The 17,346-nt window shown below is 43.9% G+C and overlaps 1 protein-coding gene across 3 annotated transcripts in view; it reads right to left on the bottom strand.

The window, feature by feature from the left end:
* Nucleotides 1-17,346, bottom strand: part of FRMD6 (FERM domain containing 6) — a 263,580-nt gene that overhangs the window by 20,038 nt on the left and 226,196 nt on the right. For all 3 annotated transcript variants that reach the window (XM_078659739.1, XM_078659738.1, XM_078659740.1), the window contains exons 11-12: nucleotides 11,291-11,626; nucleotides 7,605-7,736 (exon numbers count right to left, since the gene is read on the bottom strand). In XM_078659739.1, the coding sequence (XP_078515865.1) occupies nucleotides 7,605-7,736; nucleotides 11,291-11,626 (468 nt within the window). The remainder of the gene's footprint in view (nucleotides 1-7,604; nucleotides 7,737-11,290; nucleotides 11,627-17,346) is intronic.

Genomic DNA, 17,346 nt, shown 5'->3' with positions numbered 1-17,346 from the left:
GGTCCCACTGATCTTCCAAGCACTCCTGCAGCGGTCTCATGTGCAGCCGCGCATGTGGTGTCAGGAAGATGCAAGAGGCCATCGATCCCAGCAGAGAAGACACCGTCCTCACTGTCGTGGATGGAGTGGACATGAGAGCCTGAGCCTTCCGAAGGAGTGATAAACGTCGCTCTTCCGAAGGAGACACGCTTGCCAACAGCGTATCGATGGAGGCTCCCAAGTACTGGATGCACTGGACCGGAGTCGGGACAGACTTGGACATGTTGATGTGCAACCCCAGCTTGTTCAAGAGAACGCACGTCTTCTGGAAGTGTGCTTGAGCTTCCGAGAAGGAGGAGGCCTTGATCAACCAATCGTCCAGGTATGGGTAGACAAACACCTTGTTCTTCCTCAGGTGTGCCGCTACCACTGCCATGCACTTCGAGAACGTCCGGGGCGCAGACTTCAGCCCGAACGGAAGTACCGTGTACTGACAGTGATTGGTGCCGACTTGAAATCGCAGGAACTTCCTGTGTTTGTGTGCAATGGGCACATGGAAGTACACATCCTGTAGGTCTATGGCGCAAAGCCAGTCTCCCCGTTGCAGCTGAGGATAAATCTGATGCAACGACAGCATGCAAAACTTTTCTCTGCGAATCCATTTGTTTGCCTGTCGCAAGTCCAGAATGGGCCTGAACTCGTTCTTGTCCTTCTTGCGGACCAGAAAGAACCGGGAGTACAGACCTCTTCCTCTTTGAGACAGAGGTACATCTTCTATCGCCCTTTTCCTTAAAAGGATGTCGGCCTCCGCCTGGAGCTCGCGCAGTTGATACTGCGAGCTGACCGGAGGAATCGATGGAGGAGGGCTGATGAACCGAAGACTGTATCCATTGCAAACAATATTCAGCACCCACTTGTCCTGAGTAATTTTTCTCCACTCTGCCAGAAAAAGTTGAACGCTTCCCCCCACCGGAGCGGGTAACGGACGAAGGGGAAGTAACCGCTCAGGGTCGAGACACAGCCGGGCCCTTGTTCGCGGTAGAGGACTGCTGTCCACCTCTACCCCTCTGACGTTTCTGGAAGGGTCTTCTGTATTGCTGCTGTTGTTGCTGCTGCTGCTGTTGCCCAGAAGACTGTCCCCTTCCTCTACCCTGCGACCCGAACCGTTGTTGGAACTGGCGGTAGGGTTTCTTGTCTTTGGGCTTCTCCAAGCCCACGGCCGTCAGGGTTTCAGCCTCGGCCTTCATCCTGGCCATTTCGTCATCTGCATGTTTCCCGAAGAGGGTGTCGCCGGAAAACGGCAGATTCGCCACTCGCTGTTGCGCTTCAGGCTTGAGCGACGTCAGCCGGAGCCAAGCATGGCGTCTCTGATTGATACCGTGGCAGTATCCATGTGCGGCCAACAGGGAGATATCCGCCGCGGCGCTGATGGCTTGGTTCGAAACCAGCATCCCATCCTGGACGATCTCCATGAAGTTCTCTTTCCTGTCCCGCGGGACAAGGTCCGCAAACTCTTCCATGGAATCCCACAGCGCACGGTCGTACCGCCCCAGCAACGCCGAGTCGCTGGAGGCCTTCATCATCGTGGAAGACGTCCCACACGCCTTCCTTCCAGCTGAGTCAATCCAGCGGCTCTCCTTATCCGGAGGCACAGTGGAGGACGGGGAGGTAGCATGTAGTTTCCTAGCCGCCGTCACAATCACCGAATCAGGCACATGGTCCATCCGTAAGAAGGCCGGGTCCGACTCTGGCGCCCTGTACTTCTTGACAAGCCTGGACGGAGCGGCTTTCACCACCGCCGGCGTAAGGAAGAGCTGTTCAGCAGGCTCAACCAGTCCTGGCACCAAAGGCAGTAGGGGGCGAGACAGGTGCTTCTTGTGCAAAGTCTCGAAGATCACAGAAGTCGTCGGCGTAGGGGCCGTCACCTTGATCCCCAAATTCGCCGCCCCCCTCAGGAGAACCTCCTGGAACGTGCCAATGTCATCTATCGGAGACACCCTCGTCTCCGGTGAATCCGACAATGTAGGTGAATATGAACGGGTCCTAGAGGTCGAACGGGACCTGGACCTAAGCCTCCTATGGCGATGTCTTGATCTAGAGGAGGATCCGTGTCTACTCCTAGATCTGTCTCTCTTCCCTGAGCGCGACCTCGATCTCCTGGGTCTGGGACACTCTGCCGGCTTCCCCGGGACGGATGTCTTGGGCTTAGGAGGAACCTTCGACCTAGGAGACTTCTTCGGAGGTGTCGGAAGTCTGGGCATTGACACCGATCTTGGTGGAACCGGAGGAGGAGCACCAGGCACAGGGGCCTGTGGTCCTGACGGAAGAGCAGGTAGAGGAGGCAATGGAGGAGGGGTTGGAGCCCTCGGAGGAGGACCTCTAGGCAAAGGAGGAGGAGGAGGAGGTGTAATAGTCTTCTTTGGGGTATACACCTCTGAGTACACCGTTCCCGGCGACCCACCATCCTTTCCTGACTGAGGGGAGCCCCCCACAGTCCTCGGCCTGTCCTTACGACCCCCCGACGTCGAAGACCGGTGTCCAGACGTCGAACGTGGTCCCCTCGACGTCGAGCGGCCCTTCGGCGTCGACCGTTTCACATGCCTCGGCGTCGACCGGCTTCTATGCCTCGACGTCGATCCTGACCAGATGGACGATCCTCTATACCTCGACGGCGAGCGCTTACGCCTCGACGGCGACCTCGACCGCCTCGACGGCGACCTCTTTGATCGCCTCGACGTCGACCTCGATCGCCTCGACGTCGACTTCTTCTGCGCCGGAGACCTCTTCTGCCTCGACGGCGACCATGTCCGCTTCGACGGCGGCCTCGACGACGACGATGTCCTCGCCCTTGACGGCGAACGGCGGTGTCGCCTCGACGGCGAGCGCCGACGCCGGGTCCTTCGATGCCGTCCACTCGACGACGAAGAAATCGACACTGGGTTCGCGGCGGCCTGTGTAAGTCCCTCGACGTCGACGGGCGACGTTTTCTCGACCCAGAGCCCTGGGGAGACCGGGAACTGGCCGTGGACCTTCCTCTCGACGTCGTGGTCAGTGCAACCGACCCAGACAGTGGACGTTTGCTGGACTTCCTGCCCCTGGGGAGCCCAGAGAGGCCTCAGCATGGGCTGAAGAAGCCCCTCCAAACCCACCTTGAGCCTTCAGTCTTCTCTCTTCAAGGCCCTGAAGTCTGATCTTCTTCCTGTCCGTCAGGGTCCTGCCAGAGAAGCCTTTACAGATCTCACACTCCTCTGGGATGTGGGAAGAGGGAAGGCAGAGGATACACACCTCATGGGGGTCTGACTTGGCCTTCTTCCTGGAGCACTCCGGGCATTTGTCAAATAATGCAGGCATTATGGACAACAAAAGGGTGCAGAAAACCAAGAAGAAAGTCACCAGAGTACTTTAAAAGTACACAAAATCGAATTTAGTGAAAAAACACCAACAAAACCCTTGAAAAGGGAGAGCTCAATGCTCCAGGGTCCTGCTTGCAGGAGCCAGAAAAAAGAACTGAAAGTAAGTTGGACCTGCTATGCATTCTGGGATACTGGGAGAAGGTTCTGGAAGATTCTCTTAAAGGCACAGTATCCTGTCTTGAGCCACATAATGGCAGCCTATGGGGCTTGTCTGTCCAGGTTCTTCTCTCTATCATTCCTGAGGGAGTTTTGCTGTTAAAGCAATGGAAATCTGTACAGGGTTTTGCTGTTTTGTGGATTTTATGGTGGAATTCCTAGTTGAAGTACTGGACAGTGTAGCCTTTTAGGCTGCATTATCTGTCTTTAAATTCTCTCTTAAGTGTCTATGCATTTCTGCATTTTTTGACACTGTAAGAGATTATTTTTGATTGCTCCGGGGTCCACGCACATGGGCGGGACTATTCACTAGATTATGACTATACACAGAGATCCCCTACTACAGAAAAACTATATTTAATGGGCATGAAGGGAAAAAAATACTCCACTGGAAAAAGCAATGTTCCCCTGAGGTGATAACCAAACTATTTACATGTACAAAAGCACATTGAGGTTACATCAATGCAATCAAATGTTTACACTTGGTGGAAAATGTGCAGGCGCAAATTCAACGCAGTGCAGAATTTTGGAAAATCTATGAATGGCTCGACAGGTTTTAAAGGCGTTTTGACTAAGCAGGTCCTCAGCTGGAGCAAACACCTCTAGGAAAGGTTTGTTGTCCAATGATTTCTGAAGAAAAACTCTTGAACCTCAATTCAATCATTCTTGATAAACCCAAACAAATGATCAGTATTATGAACATAAAATGTGATACAGGTGTATAAAAGCAGAAATTACTTTTCAATTTGGCAACAACACCCTTGATATGGAGTTTGCAACCAACATATGGCTGCCTGCAGCATAGTTCACCTGCTAAAAAATAATATTCAACATGTAAATTCAGATAGTTCAGTGGACACATTAACAGTATTCAGGTGCAGTAGAGTGGTGTTGTTAATACAATACTCGTGATTCCAGTTTCTCTAAAAGGGTTCCCTTTCAAATCTTTTTCTGACCCTTTGAAGTTCCTGTCATTTTTGTTTCTTTTTTTAAATTTATGAGATTTCGTTTACCTAAAAAAATCCAAATAGCTACAAGTGGCATATACTATTTGCTAATTTAGTGAAAGAACATTTAATGAGACTATTCAATCTATAATCTCAATAACGTAATGCTCCAAGTGAAGTGAACAGATAAATAAAACAGCAGGCTCAAAGCTGAGAACATATATCTCCAAGAATAAATACTCCAAGTCTTAGAACTCTTGGCAAACATGGAAATGTCAAAAATATTTGACACACAGCACAACTGTGCCAAATTCATTCAGCAGATAGTTTTAAAAATTATGATGTGTCGTAATCACACATCTTTGAAAACATGTTTTCAAAGCATAAGGCTAGACATGTAATCATGATTAAAAAATAGGACAGCAATGCAGACATGTATTCGCTGTGCATTCAGTCACAAGGAACTATTTGCTGATGCCCTTGTAATATTGCCTGTGTGAGTGATGTTTAAACCACGGCCACACCACCTGGGGCCAACTCTAATGCGCTTCCATTAGTGGCAACAGGGATCCTGCGCCATATTAAAGCCCACGTCTCTAGGGTGCTCAGGTGGCCAATAAGGTAGAGATTAGGCCAGGAGAAGGGGAAATTGCTCAGGCCTTGCTACAGCACAATCACTTATTTCCATGGTGTATTAGAAACACATTTCTTTCTCTCTCTCTCACTGAGCGAAGCCCCAGGGAAAGAGCTTTGAAATGCCAGATGTCACGGCTAATGTCAACAAAACCTCCTCAATGTATAATGACAGAAAATGTAACAGTTTGACTTTTTCCTACACTATTTATTGATTGTTCAAATGGCAAAAATAATTGATCGGCTACTTGCATCCACCCCCTCACAAAACCCATGAGAGATTACACGGCTATTCATTTAATAGACTGACACAAAAAAAACTGCAACCCGCTACTATTAGAGAGAAGTAAACTATCTAACAAAGAAAGAGAATGATAGCTCTAGCAAGAGCTATCACTCTTCTTTTTCTGATTAAAGGCTTGAGGTGGAAGTAATAAATAACTGAATAATGCCTTCTTCTGCTCTGGGTGAACCAACCCAAGAAAGAAACTGCTGTTAATACAACGTTCAAGTAGGACGGAGTATTCAGAAATAATATGATAACTTTAGGGAGACCCGTGTTGGTCCATCATGAAAGTCCATGATAGGCTTGTTAAAAAAAGAAATGAAAATTAGAACATTGGAATGTTGCGCGTTCCATTTAAAACAATGGAGTGCTCCGGGCTTCTAAAGGCCAGTAGAAGCCTGGTAAATAAACATTCCAATGTTTAACAAACACCTCACGGAGCCCAAGGGGATATCAATCCCCGCGGGCTCCTTGAGGCCTTTGCTTTACAAATTAGACATTCTGCCCTCTATGGACGGAATGTTTTAATAGCCATAGAGCCTTCCGTAGTGGTCTCCACCGGCCATTAAAGGCCCGCTCCTTTAATTGCGGGTTTATATAGCGCTAGGAATCGACTCCCGGAGGAGTATCTCCACGCTTCGACCGCTGGGGAACCCGTCCTGGCTCACCCTGAGAGATGGTCCCTGATGGGTATCTCTAAGGTGCGACCAAGCATCCCCGGCGGTCTGGGGGGGCCGTTGTGAAGATGAGGCAAGCTGATGCCCAGAGTTGCCGAGTGTGGTTTCTGACTAGAGTAGGCACCGAGGCGAGAATTATCGAGTCCGCTGACCCTGGTCCACGACCCTGCCGCGTCGGGAATCGAACCCTGGTCCCGGGCCGTTCTCTGCTTACGGGTCTGCCGCCTCTAACCAGTGAGCCACACTTCTCCTTTTGTTAAAGGCACTCACCTTTGGCTCAGGCCTTTAACGCTAGAGCGGGCATTTAATGGCTGTTAGAGCCTGCTACGGAGGGCTCTAAGGCTATATTAGATAATCAATATTGAGAAAAGTTCCTCTGCACTTGAGCAGAAAATACTAATTTAAAAATGGGCTGTAGAAGGAAACAGGAATCCAGAAAACAGTCATACTGAAAGATAACGGAGAAGACCAACAACTATGAAACATGTCCCTCTAAAATATACAATATGTAATAATATATTTCTTATGACATCCTTGCATATGTCTCCTGACTCCCTTATATCCAGTAGGTTTTGGAATAAGGGTATTGATTAACTTGAGTCCTACTGCAGAAGAAGTAGGCTTCTTGCAAAAGTAGAGATTTCATTGGAGGAGAAAAATAGATGTTAAAAATCTTTAAAGCAGATACTCAAAAAAGCTAATCCACTTCTGCAAAAAACATAAAAATGACTTCTTCTCCTGATCCTACTCTTTTCTTGTGTCATGACCTTTGTCTAAACCTCTTCACTTCTTCAACTTCACTAAGTTACACTTGCGTCTTACTTAGTTTATACAATTAGTTTTTTTAAGGAATCTGTGCAAAGGTAAGAGGGTTGAATTGAATGGAAACTTTTGAGAAGTGTGAAAAAATAAAGGTAGTATCTTAAATTTAGAAAAAACTGATTCCATAAACATACAGTAGACCATACGAAACTGCAATTAAATAACAACAGCAGTACCTAAATCCTTCTAAGCTATAATTTGAAGAAAATAAAAATACTATATTTACATAATCCTGAAAACCTAATTTATTACACTTCCTTGTCATCCCTTTTGTAGTGAAATATCTAAAGCGGAACTCCAGGTGGATTTATAAAGAAAATGTGCATAGCTCATTCTATAACAAACTTGCCATGACAAGTAGTGATTATCCTGCCACCTCCTGACATGTATGATAATTTAAGGGGGCACATAACGTTGTAAGCAGGCACCTTGGCAATTCTCGGAACTCTCAATGCAAGCCCAGGAGCCTCACCCAAGGACTGTCAAAGTAATTTCTAAATGTGATAGGGACTTTAAAAAAAAGGGACAACCTGCCCTAGTGAGGAGAGCTGAAATTGACCGTGCATTCGGATATATGCTGTGTTGAACAAGGATGGTCTGATAGCCATGATCTCAAACTGCACAGCATGATCATAATTGGGCTATGGCTTTTTTTTTTGGATGAGCCAAGAATCTTAGCACAACAGCTTACCAGAGTGTCCATTCATCTGCCGTGATATCAGCATATCTTCTGTGATGTAGATACAGAGGTCTGGGCTAACATCTAAGGCCTCATCCGGCAACGAATCTAGATCTGTGGGGTCGTCCACCAGCATTTCTATTTCTGAGGAAGAAGGGAAAAAAGGTCTAGTCAACTATGCAGCACTTCCAAAGCAACTCTGGAAATTATTTTCAAAATGGCACGAACTGAACTAACATCTTACACTTTACCTACATCTATCTTAGTTGTTGGAAAAAAAGATTGTTTTATATTGTTTCAGAGCTGTACATTTGGATGTGAAATACATACTGTGGGTCAATAGTAACCGTAGTAAAACAGTATTTGAATCTTAAATCTGTCTGTTCATATGCACTACAGTAGCTTAAAGTGAACACACTCAAAACTAGCAGGCCAGACAATCGCATATGGGTGGGACTCGTTGTTTAGGTTTTTGAGATATTTTTACTGTAACATTTATGCTGCTAAAATGTTTGCATAGATGCAGTCGTCAGTCAGTGGGCCCAGTTCATGTATACCAAACGGGGTCTATAGCATTTGATACTAGAGTGACTTTGACGTGGAGGACTCAAGTAGATGTTCATGTTGTACATTTAAATGTTTGATCAACAGACGCCTGAAAGGAAATATAATTGTTCCATTTAAAAAGGGCCAATTCAAAAGGAATGTATGCACCTACGTGTAAAGCAGAGATTTACTACAAATATAGGTTTATACCTACGTGGGCAAATTTCTGACTTTTACCAAAAAAGTTTTGTGAATCAGGCACAAAGATTGTTGTATACTGCAACCTAAGCTCATTGAGGTAGGGAGGCATCACAATGACATATCTTTCATAAATAGGATCTTCCACGACATGATTAAAATGGAAAACATTCTGAATCCAGGTCTGATGCAATTACCACATGGCCTCACATCACAGGATGTTCTAGTAAACGAAATGTTTTTGGCTGACATCCTCTACCACTTAGCTAAGACTTCCTTTATAAAGCAATTGTCAACAGACATGATGCAGTAGAGAAAGATATCAGTGTAACCCAAGCAAATAAATACACTGTTAGTCTTCTCATCAAGAGCATTACACATTTATACAATTGGAAATCCACATCATATAACAGGCAAACACATTCAAATCACAGATCTTTTTTATACACCAAAGTTTAGTATAGTTCGTAAGACACCTCATCTCTCCTCAATATGGTTGAAACAAGCTTAAAAGTTGTATAAAGTTTAGGGACCGCTAATAGTTTTATACTGTATTTGCCATACAGACATAAAAACTAAAGGAAGCCTTCTGTGAATCCATGATTCACATGTACATTTTTAGTATAATTTAGAATTAAAAAGACAAAGTTTGAATCATGGGAACAACTGCATTTGTTTAAAAATATTTTCATTGGTGAAGTTCTGGTGTACTCTCTCGGTATCTCTGAAAGAAAATATGTACCTGCCTTTTCTTTGTACCAACACCTGCTTTGATTTAGGTCAATCATGACCTTAATGTGAAAGTGGAATGCATGTCATAAGTTTCCTAAAACTGGTCGGCCTGTAGCACTCAGCGACACTTTGCATGAACTCTCTAATGAAGCTGTCTCAGGCATTCTGTCATTTTGACAGCAAATCTATTCAAATACAATTGAACCTCGGACATGTGGCATTCAAGTGGTAAAGGGAAGTTGGTTTTCAGTAATTACCAAAGGGGATAATCTCTCAATTCCATCCCCTCCTGCAGGAGGTGTTTTCTTTTACACTGCTTTCTGGTGGATGATGAAGATTTGCTTTGGAAAATGTTCCAAATTATTTTTTTTTCTAAAACAGCTGGCGTCAATATTGGTGGTTTTAAATTGCTACTATGTTATTACGGTATTTGTTTTTGCCTTTAAGTTACAGAAGTGCAGCCTTAAAACACGGGGAAATGTTTGTTGCGTCCTTATGTGAACGTCTAAATCGAGCATGATGAACCCTCCAAAAAACACAAGAGGATGATTTTGTGGGGGCACCCTTATCAACAGCAATAACTGTAAACATAATAACAATATTTTTATGAAGTGCTTCAAATGAGGCTTGTTTCTAAATAATGAAAATAATACTTGTTGCTATTACAGTATTAAACGTTTAGAAACCTCTGAAGGATTGAAGGCTTTAGTTAACTTTTTTGGAATTAAATTTAAACTCAGCACCTGCATATTCCCTTAATTACAGTGTTCAGTCATTACGTCACTAAGCCATCTAATGTGCTAACAAATTATGCGTTTATTGTGTTTTCTGCAGAACTAAGCCAAATTAACCCAAATCAAATTAAGAATAAGCAGCAATGCCCACTGTATTCTTTCTCACTATTTTTTGACTTGCATATAAGTGGATTTAGTAGAGAATTTATTATTTTATGATACCCTATTCTTAGAGGTTGGAGGGAGTATCACCTTGGCACTTACAACAGTTAGCTCACTATCCACAACAGAATCTCGACTACTTTGTTGTAATACTGGTAATGATGCAGTGAAGTGACACTCTTTTCAGTGAATTTAGACGTGTATTATATATAATACATTTGGGAGTAATTATTCTGTCATTCAAAATGTTGACAGACACAATATTGCAAAATGGGCTACAATGTGATACAGCGGGAAAGCAATTTTCGCATTCGAGGACACTGGATCTTCAAAAGATGGACATACGGGAACAGCTTTTTCAGCTGAAATTATCTGATCACCTTAGCTACTTGTAAAAAACATAAAGCCCCTGCCTCCAAGACCCTGTCATCTGTAGGTCATGCAGGAGGAAGTCAAATGACTCCATCAACTGAAGAGAGGGGTTGAACCGAGTGATGACATTTTCTGTGACAACTGCTTCTATAGGGAATGATTTGTGTTGGGGCAGAAGGGCATTCAAGACAAGTGGCGCACTAGCTGTTTAGTCGTTAGAGACACAGGGATCCTTTTCCAGGTAAGAACTCTCTCACTGCCAGTGATTACCAGAGAGCTTTTAAAGGGAAGCCCACTAACTAAGCTGTTTACTACCCCTTTAGCTCACAATGCCACATGGCAGCCGTGTGTTCCCCAACATTTGGAATCTTTCCTGTTTTTATTGGGTGCACTTCAGCCACATACAACAGAAGCACAATCATCGGGTACATTTCCGTTCGGTGTTTGTCAGAACAATGATGGATTAAATATGGAACAGCACAAGACATTTAGTACAAAGTTATGAGTCAGTTGTTAAATCTTTTTTGGTGATGTAAATGTTTTCATACAATGAACTTCCCTGTGGCGAATGTCAAAATTCTGGCTGAAATTGCATTGAAAGAAAAGAAAAAGTACGTGGTACAGAAACCACTAGCAAAAGAACATTTTGTAAGTGAGTATAACCTGGACATGTTTGAGCTTTTTTTCATTGTCTTCACAAACTTAGCTTCAGTTCTAACTTAAGTACCTACTTAAGTAATGAATTTTGTTAAACTTTATTGGAGATTCAATTACATTGAAATATTAAATAGATTAGTGTTGTGTGCATGATTTTGTTATTCCTTTTACATCAGTGATTTCCCACCACAGTCAGCTCAAGAGATATCAGTGAACATCTAGGAAGCTGGTAGAGAATGCATAAAACATGTGACGTTGAATTTAGGGATAGCTAGCAGTGCTCTCAAGTGAGATTACCATCATCCTGCGAATCATCCTCCAGCCTGTCTTTCCCTCCGCTCTCCACCCCTGAGGTATGGGAGCTGCCATGACTGGTCATGGAGCTGCAGGTTTTCAGCTTGCGGTGTGCTGTCGTCCCGGAGAAGCTGTCCTCAGGCCCGAGGTCTCTCTGCTTGCTGTCTGCTTCGATCCCCGAAGTGTGGGAGCTGCTGTGGCTCGCCGTGGAGTTTCGCGAGAGCCGTTTGTGAGGGAGGCTGCCCGCGCTACTTCCACTCGCTCGAGACCGCTTTTCCAACTGGTCCATGTCCAGGTCCAGAGTGTCGCTGATGTATGACTCCCGATACTGCTTCTTGTCTAAAATATATAAATAATCAAGTGAATACAATATATTACGCTCACTAAAGAATATGTTTACACACCAAATGCCTTTATTTTAAATTAAATATACAATCAACAGGAAAGCCCCCCATTTGAGATTTGTGTTATATGACTTTAGTGCTAAAAATTGTGTCTCTCTCAATGGCAAATGATTTCCCAGATCTCTTACTTTGCCCGTACCGTACCATAGCCAAGGACACTAGTTATGTGTTCATCGTATTACCATCAGAAACGAGTGAGTAAAAACCTGCCAAACATTGAAATAATATTGCACTGTTGACCTTCTCAATCGCGCATAATAACAACATTTTAAGATTTTAATGCTTACAAATGGCATGGCTTTTATAGCCGATTCACTTTAAAGAGTTTGAGTTCTATTATTCAAAATTGTTTTCTGATCTGGCTTTGACCAAATTAATGTAAATTGTGCATTTTTTCTGGCTAGCTCCACTGTGCTACAGAGCTAAATTTACTGTAAAATAAAAATGCATGGAACTTAGATTGGCAGTCCCAAAAACAATTACTTCATGCTGGAAATGGCTTACAGGCGATGCCAACTCCAAGTATTTCTTCCCTGAAGAGGTAGAACACGCTGTTTAAGGACAGAGAATGGTATTTAGGAACATTAACTTGCTCTTGCTGTATAATGGTCGAGGACTTCAGATCTTATCTGTTCTTAGGGTAACTCGAGCGAACACATCCTGCTGTAATATGGTAATAACTTTTTGTTCGTGGAACTCGACACTGAACCAGAGATCTTCTATGCACACCTAGAGCAGTTAATCTTCGATTCGACTCTATTAAAGCCCGATAGGTAAAAATGGGATTGTGGCTTGGCAAGATGTTTATGATATCAACCTATTTACAAAACACCATGAACACCAAAGGACAGGTCACAGGGCATTCAAACCATTGCCCCTGACCATAAGGACAGTGAGGGTACAAATATCAAGGCACACTGAAGAAACAATAAATAAATGACCAACAAATTGGGAAAAGTAAATAAATAAAACTTTTAAGAGAATGATGGGAGTTATGCGGAGCCCTTGTCTTTTGCACAGCCAAGACAAATTATGGAAACTTTGAAGAAATGAGACTCCCGCTATCATCAAGACATATCAATCGCTCATACAGATTGATCTCTGTTTGCCTCAACATATTAGGATTACAGCAACGTGCTCTTCTTAGAGCTTACAGATGGGTCATAGAAGCCTGAACAGCAGCAGAATGTAATGACTCACATGAGGCAGAATTCAGCTAATACATGCAGGTGTTATCCATTCTTCACCATCTGCTCCAGTTGCAGAACTGTCTTATTCTTACAGAAGTCTTCCCTGAAATCTACAGTCCTAGTAAGGCCTACCAGGCTTACGATTCACATCCTGATGCAGAGCAGTCAATCTTTATGAAATGCGGCCTATACAGCGCAGGTCTGTCTGCCACTACAAAATAAAAAAAACTGTGAATGGGCAGGTGCTCGCCTAGCAGAAATGTTTCTTTTGTTTCACCTTTCCTGAATATCTTTCCCTTCCCATTTCTTATTGACTAACTTACAATGACTTTATTCTGGTTTCACTTCATGCAAGGAAAAGCAGTCGACTTACAGGGGGTGGGTTAACATTGGGCTAAAGATGTGGTCGAAGGACTGTTACAGCCTTTGGAACCTGGGTTCTAACCACCAACTTGGCACGCGATCAAACACTGCATGTAACATTGAAAATATTCATGTTAATCTAAAAAATGAGATCAGTGTGTTGCTGCAAAATACACTGGATGCATGTTCTGGTTTCAAGTATCCTACATATCTTACTGTTCTGTGTACAACATTTTATGTTTGAGGTGCTCTTATGCAATAATACTCTCAATATAGTGCACCTTGGACCCGGGTCTGTGTTTTATAAATAAACTAAAAAATAATTATGCATTGCATATTATCTTTGATGATTCCTTCAGCACCCGTAGAGCTTCAGCTACTGTTTCCAGACCAAATGGCGGAAAAAAGAATCTGAAGACGGCGAACACATAAAGAGGCTTCAGGGGCGACCGTCTGATGTCACAAGAGGAGGGACATAGCACCAAATGGCTACAGATAACGCCCACAGATAAAAAAAAACGAGAGTGAGAAAAAGAAGACAAACAAGAGGTTTTCGTACTCAACCACTACATGTCGGAATAAAACTTAGTTGCTCATCACCATTTTGACTCGCTCACCTACTGAGATAATAAAAAGTGGACTGAAATAGAAAGAAATGGTGCAGACAAGACTACGACCAGTTGGTCTAATGGGATCATTCAAGCAGGATCACACAAGGAGATATTTGGAAAAATGGTGAAACACTTTGCAAGTGCCAATAAACTACATAGAAACTGATTCTTAGTGAAACAATATCAAAATGTTTACAGCTTCACATAGTTCTAGCACATAAGCAGAATTGTGCTTTGTGTTTTGCTGGTTGTAGAACTCACTAATGACTTTATAAAAAAAACTGCTAACTTCTGTGATCCTGTATGTCCTTACTGTATTACTGATTCATGTGAATTTCTTAGCGTTGTCTGCGTTGTTTTTTGTTCTCAGATTACATCCATTGTACGTCCCATGCCTGGAAGCTATTCATTTAATATCAGAAAACACGTTTCTATCTGGCCTCGCTCCAGCTCAGTGTCTTGTGCATCTTACAAAAGAACAATTTGTGGCCTTTAAACTGGCTGTCAACATTACAACAGGCAATGCACTAGGGACTTTCCTGAACAGCCTGCAAATAAAGGTTTCCTTTACTTTCAGGAACTGTAGGATACCAACTAATTTACGTAAGTGGGTTTAATATCAGAGGAAAGACAAATGTTATTTGCCGTTTTGCATACCTACTGTCTACAAGCTCACCTCATTCAATGTTAACCACAGTCAACACCTGAAACATGTCTTCATGAACTAAGCCTTTGTAGGTAAAAGGAGAAAATTAAAAACCCATCCAAACTTCAGAAGAAATATGGATAGGTCTTTCAAATGTTTATGGGTGAGAGGTTTCTGTTTTACCTAAAGTGGAGAGTCCCCACAGGAAGCAAGGGACAGAGTTCAATTCTTACAATCAAATATTTTTTGCATTTTGTCAGACATAGTGTCAATATGAATACTGCCACAGAAGATCTGCTTCCACAGAACTAATAATGCAAATGGAAAACCACTTGAGTTACTAGGTTAACATGAACCCATGGGGAAGAAATCACTCCATATAACTAAGTTACTGGAATTACAAAGAACAAATTGATACCAAAATGATACTGAAAGCAATACGTTTCCATAGCATTAAGTTGCTTTTTTAGGATAATCACCATTACATGAAGCATTACCAGGTTGTCCGCATACATCAGAGTGTTAATGCGACTTCTCAACCTCAACATCATCTCCTACGCCAACGACACCCAGCTGATACTCTCCCTCACCAAAGACCCAACCACTGCCAAAACCAACCTCCAGGAAGGAATGAAGGACACCGCGGAATGGATGAAGCTCAGTCGGCTGAAACTGAACTCAGACAAAACGGAGGTCCTCATCCTCAGACAATCCCCAGCCGCCTGGGACGACTCCTGGTGGCCCACTGCGCTGGGCACCGCACCGTCACCCACGGACCACGCACGCAAACTGGGATTCATCCTGGACTCCTCGCTCACAATGACCAAACAAGTCAACGCCATCTCATCCTCCTGCTTCAACACCCTGCGCATGCTTCAAAAGATCTTCCGGTGGATCCCCACAGAAACCAGAAAGTCAAGCAGGCCCTCGTCACCAGACGACTGGATTACGGGAACGCCCTTCACGCAGGAACCACAGCCAAACTTCAGAACGACTGCAGCGCATACAGAACGCCTCCGCACGACTCATCCTCGATATCCCTCGCCACAACCACATATCGGCCCAACTGAAAAACCTGCACTGGCTCCTCGTCAGCAAGGGGATCACGTTCAGGCTCCTCACCCACGCACACAAAGCACTCCACGACATGGGCCCCGAATACCTCAACAACCGCCTCTCGTTCTACTCTCCTACTCGCCAGCTCCGCTCTGCCAGCCTCGCCCTCGCAACCGTCCCACGGATCCGCAGAGCCACCACCGGAGGACGATCATTCTCCTACCTAGCCGCCAAGACATGGAACTCCCTCCCCGCTCACCTACGACTGACCCAGAACCATCTCACCTTCAGGAAACACCTCAAGACCTGTTGAGAAGCAAGGGAGCAAGCATGCAGCTCTGCTTGAAGTAATTCCTCATTGAGATTCAGACTCTGAACTTTCCCGAAAGCTCAGTTGCCTTTGTGTCCAGCTAGCACTATGCAGGAGCTCAAACACATTCGGAAATCTATGAGGCATAGAGAGGGCTTCAGTTTTGGAGACCATTCTGGCTTATCCATCAGATCAAATGTAATCCAGAGGTTCACAAGCAATAGTGACATTTCCTTCTACTTGCTTGTGGAATGCGAAATATCATAAAACACTGCCAAATGCTCAAAGTTTTTTTTGTAGAATTATAGCTATTCCTGTGGGAGAGAATCGAGTACTCAGTACACAAAAAAAGCAAAACTGCACCGTTACGCACTATATTGCAAAAGGTTATTATTACGATTAATGTTATGATGATTATGATAATTATTATTATCTGATATATTCCTTGAGTTGCATTCATACCATTTAGGTGAAAATCTAAAATGGGCCTATTCAACACCAAGAGAAACTATTGGAAACCTACATCTTTTAGATACTCCACTTACACACAAGTTAACTCATGAATCTAGCAATAGCTAACGTTTTTTCCAGTATCCATTTATACACAGATAGATATGCCATAGCTAGATTTTATCAATGACAGTACTAGGTAGTCCACTGGGGCCTAGAACGTGGTAATATTAACAGATTCTATGGCTCCTTTATTATCAGTTACATTTAGATAATACCTTAAAGACTTGTCACTTGCAATGCTTGCGTTGTTTTAGTACCTGCTTTGCTTACAGGCCGCCTTGTAGTGACTGATGCAAACCAATGCCTCACCTGGATACTACCAGAAGAACCCTTTCCCACAGGTGACACAGATAATTTTTGGATTGCCTAAGGCTGTTACTCCTCTTATTGTTTGTCAGCGCTTATCTTAGATAGGTTATTTTGTTATTCTCAGCCACAGCCTGCATTGATTCTTTGGTGATTTGAATACTGCAGATTCACTTTACAATCCAAAATATGCTTAAACCCCCTACAAAGTCCATCATGGCGGTCCCTGGCATCCTTCACCTTTTAAGTACTGCTCACTTTCAAAAATTACCTCCTTTGTTCAAAATGGCTGGGGCCATAAAACTGTAGGAATAAATCTCCCCCCCCCCCTTACCTCTGATATCCACGAGGCTCCTCAGCCTAACTCCCCCTCACAGAGATAAGAATTCCTCCCAGCTAGACTGTGCATGGCTTGCTCGAATAGAAAGAGAAATTCCTCCCCTAAGCTCAAAGTAATGGCAGCAGACAGAGGACTAACATCTCTAGGCCCTCTGCCGGCATGACTGTAAGGGGAAACTGCTCCTCCCTGCTATCTATGTAACAGCAACAAACAGAGGACTACTGTCTACATCTCACCTATTTGGCGGCCATTTTAGACCAGTCTCCCTTGTGGGCGGCCATGCTGGACTAGTCATTTTCATCACTATCGGAACACAGACT

Source organism: Lissotriton helveticus, chromosome 9, assembly GCF_964261635.1.
Source record: "Lissotriton helveticus chromosome 9, aLisHel1.1, whole genome shotgun sequence".
NCBI classification, from domain to species: Eukaryota; Metazoa; Chordata; class Amphibia; order Caudata; family Salamandridae; genus Lissotriton; species Lissotriton helveticus.
The sequence above is the reverse complement of the archived record's forward strand: the minus strand, read 5'-3'. Positions and strand labels throughout refer to the sequence as shown.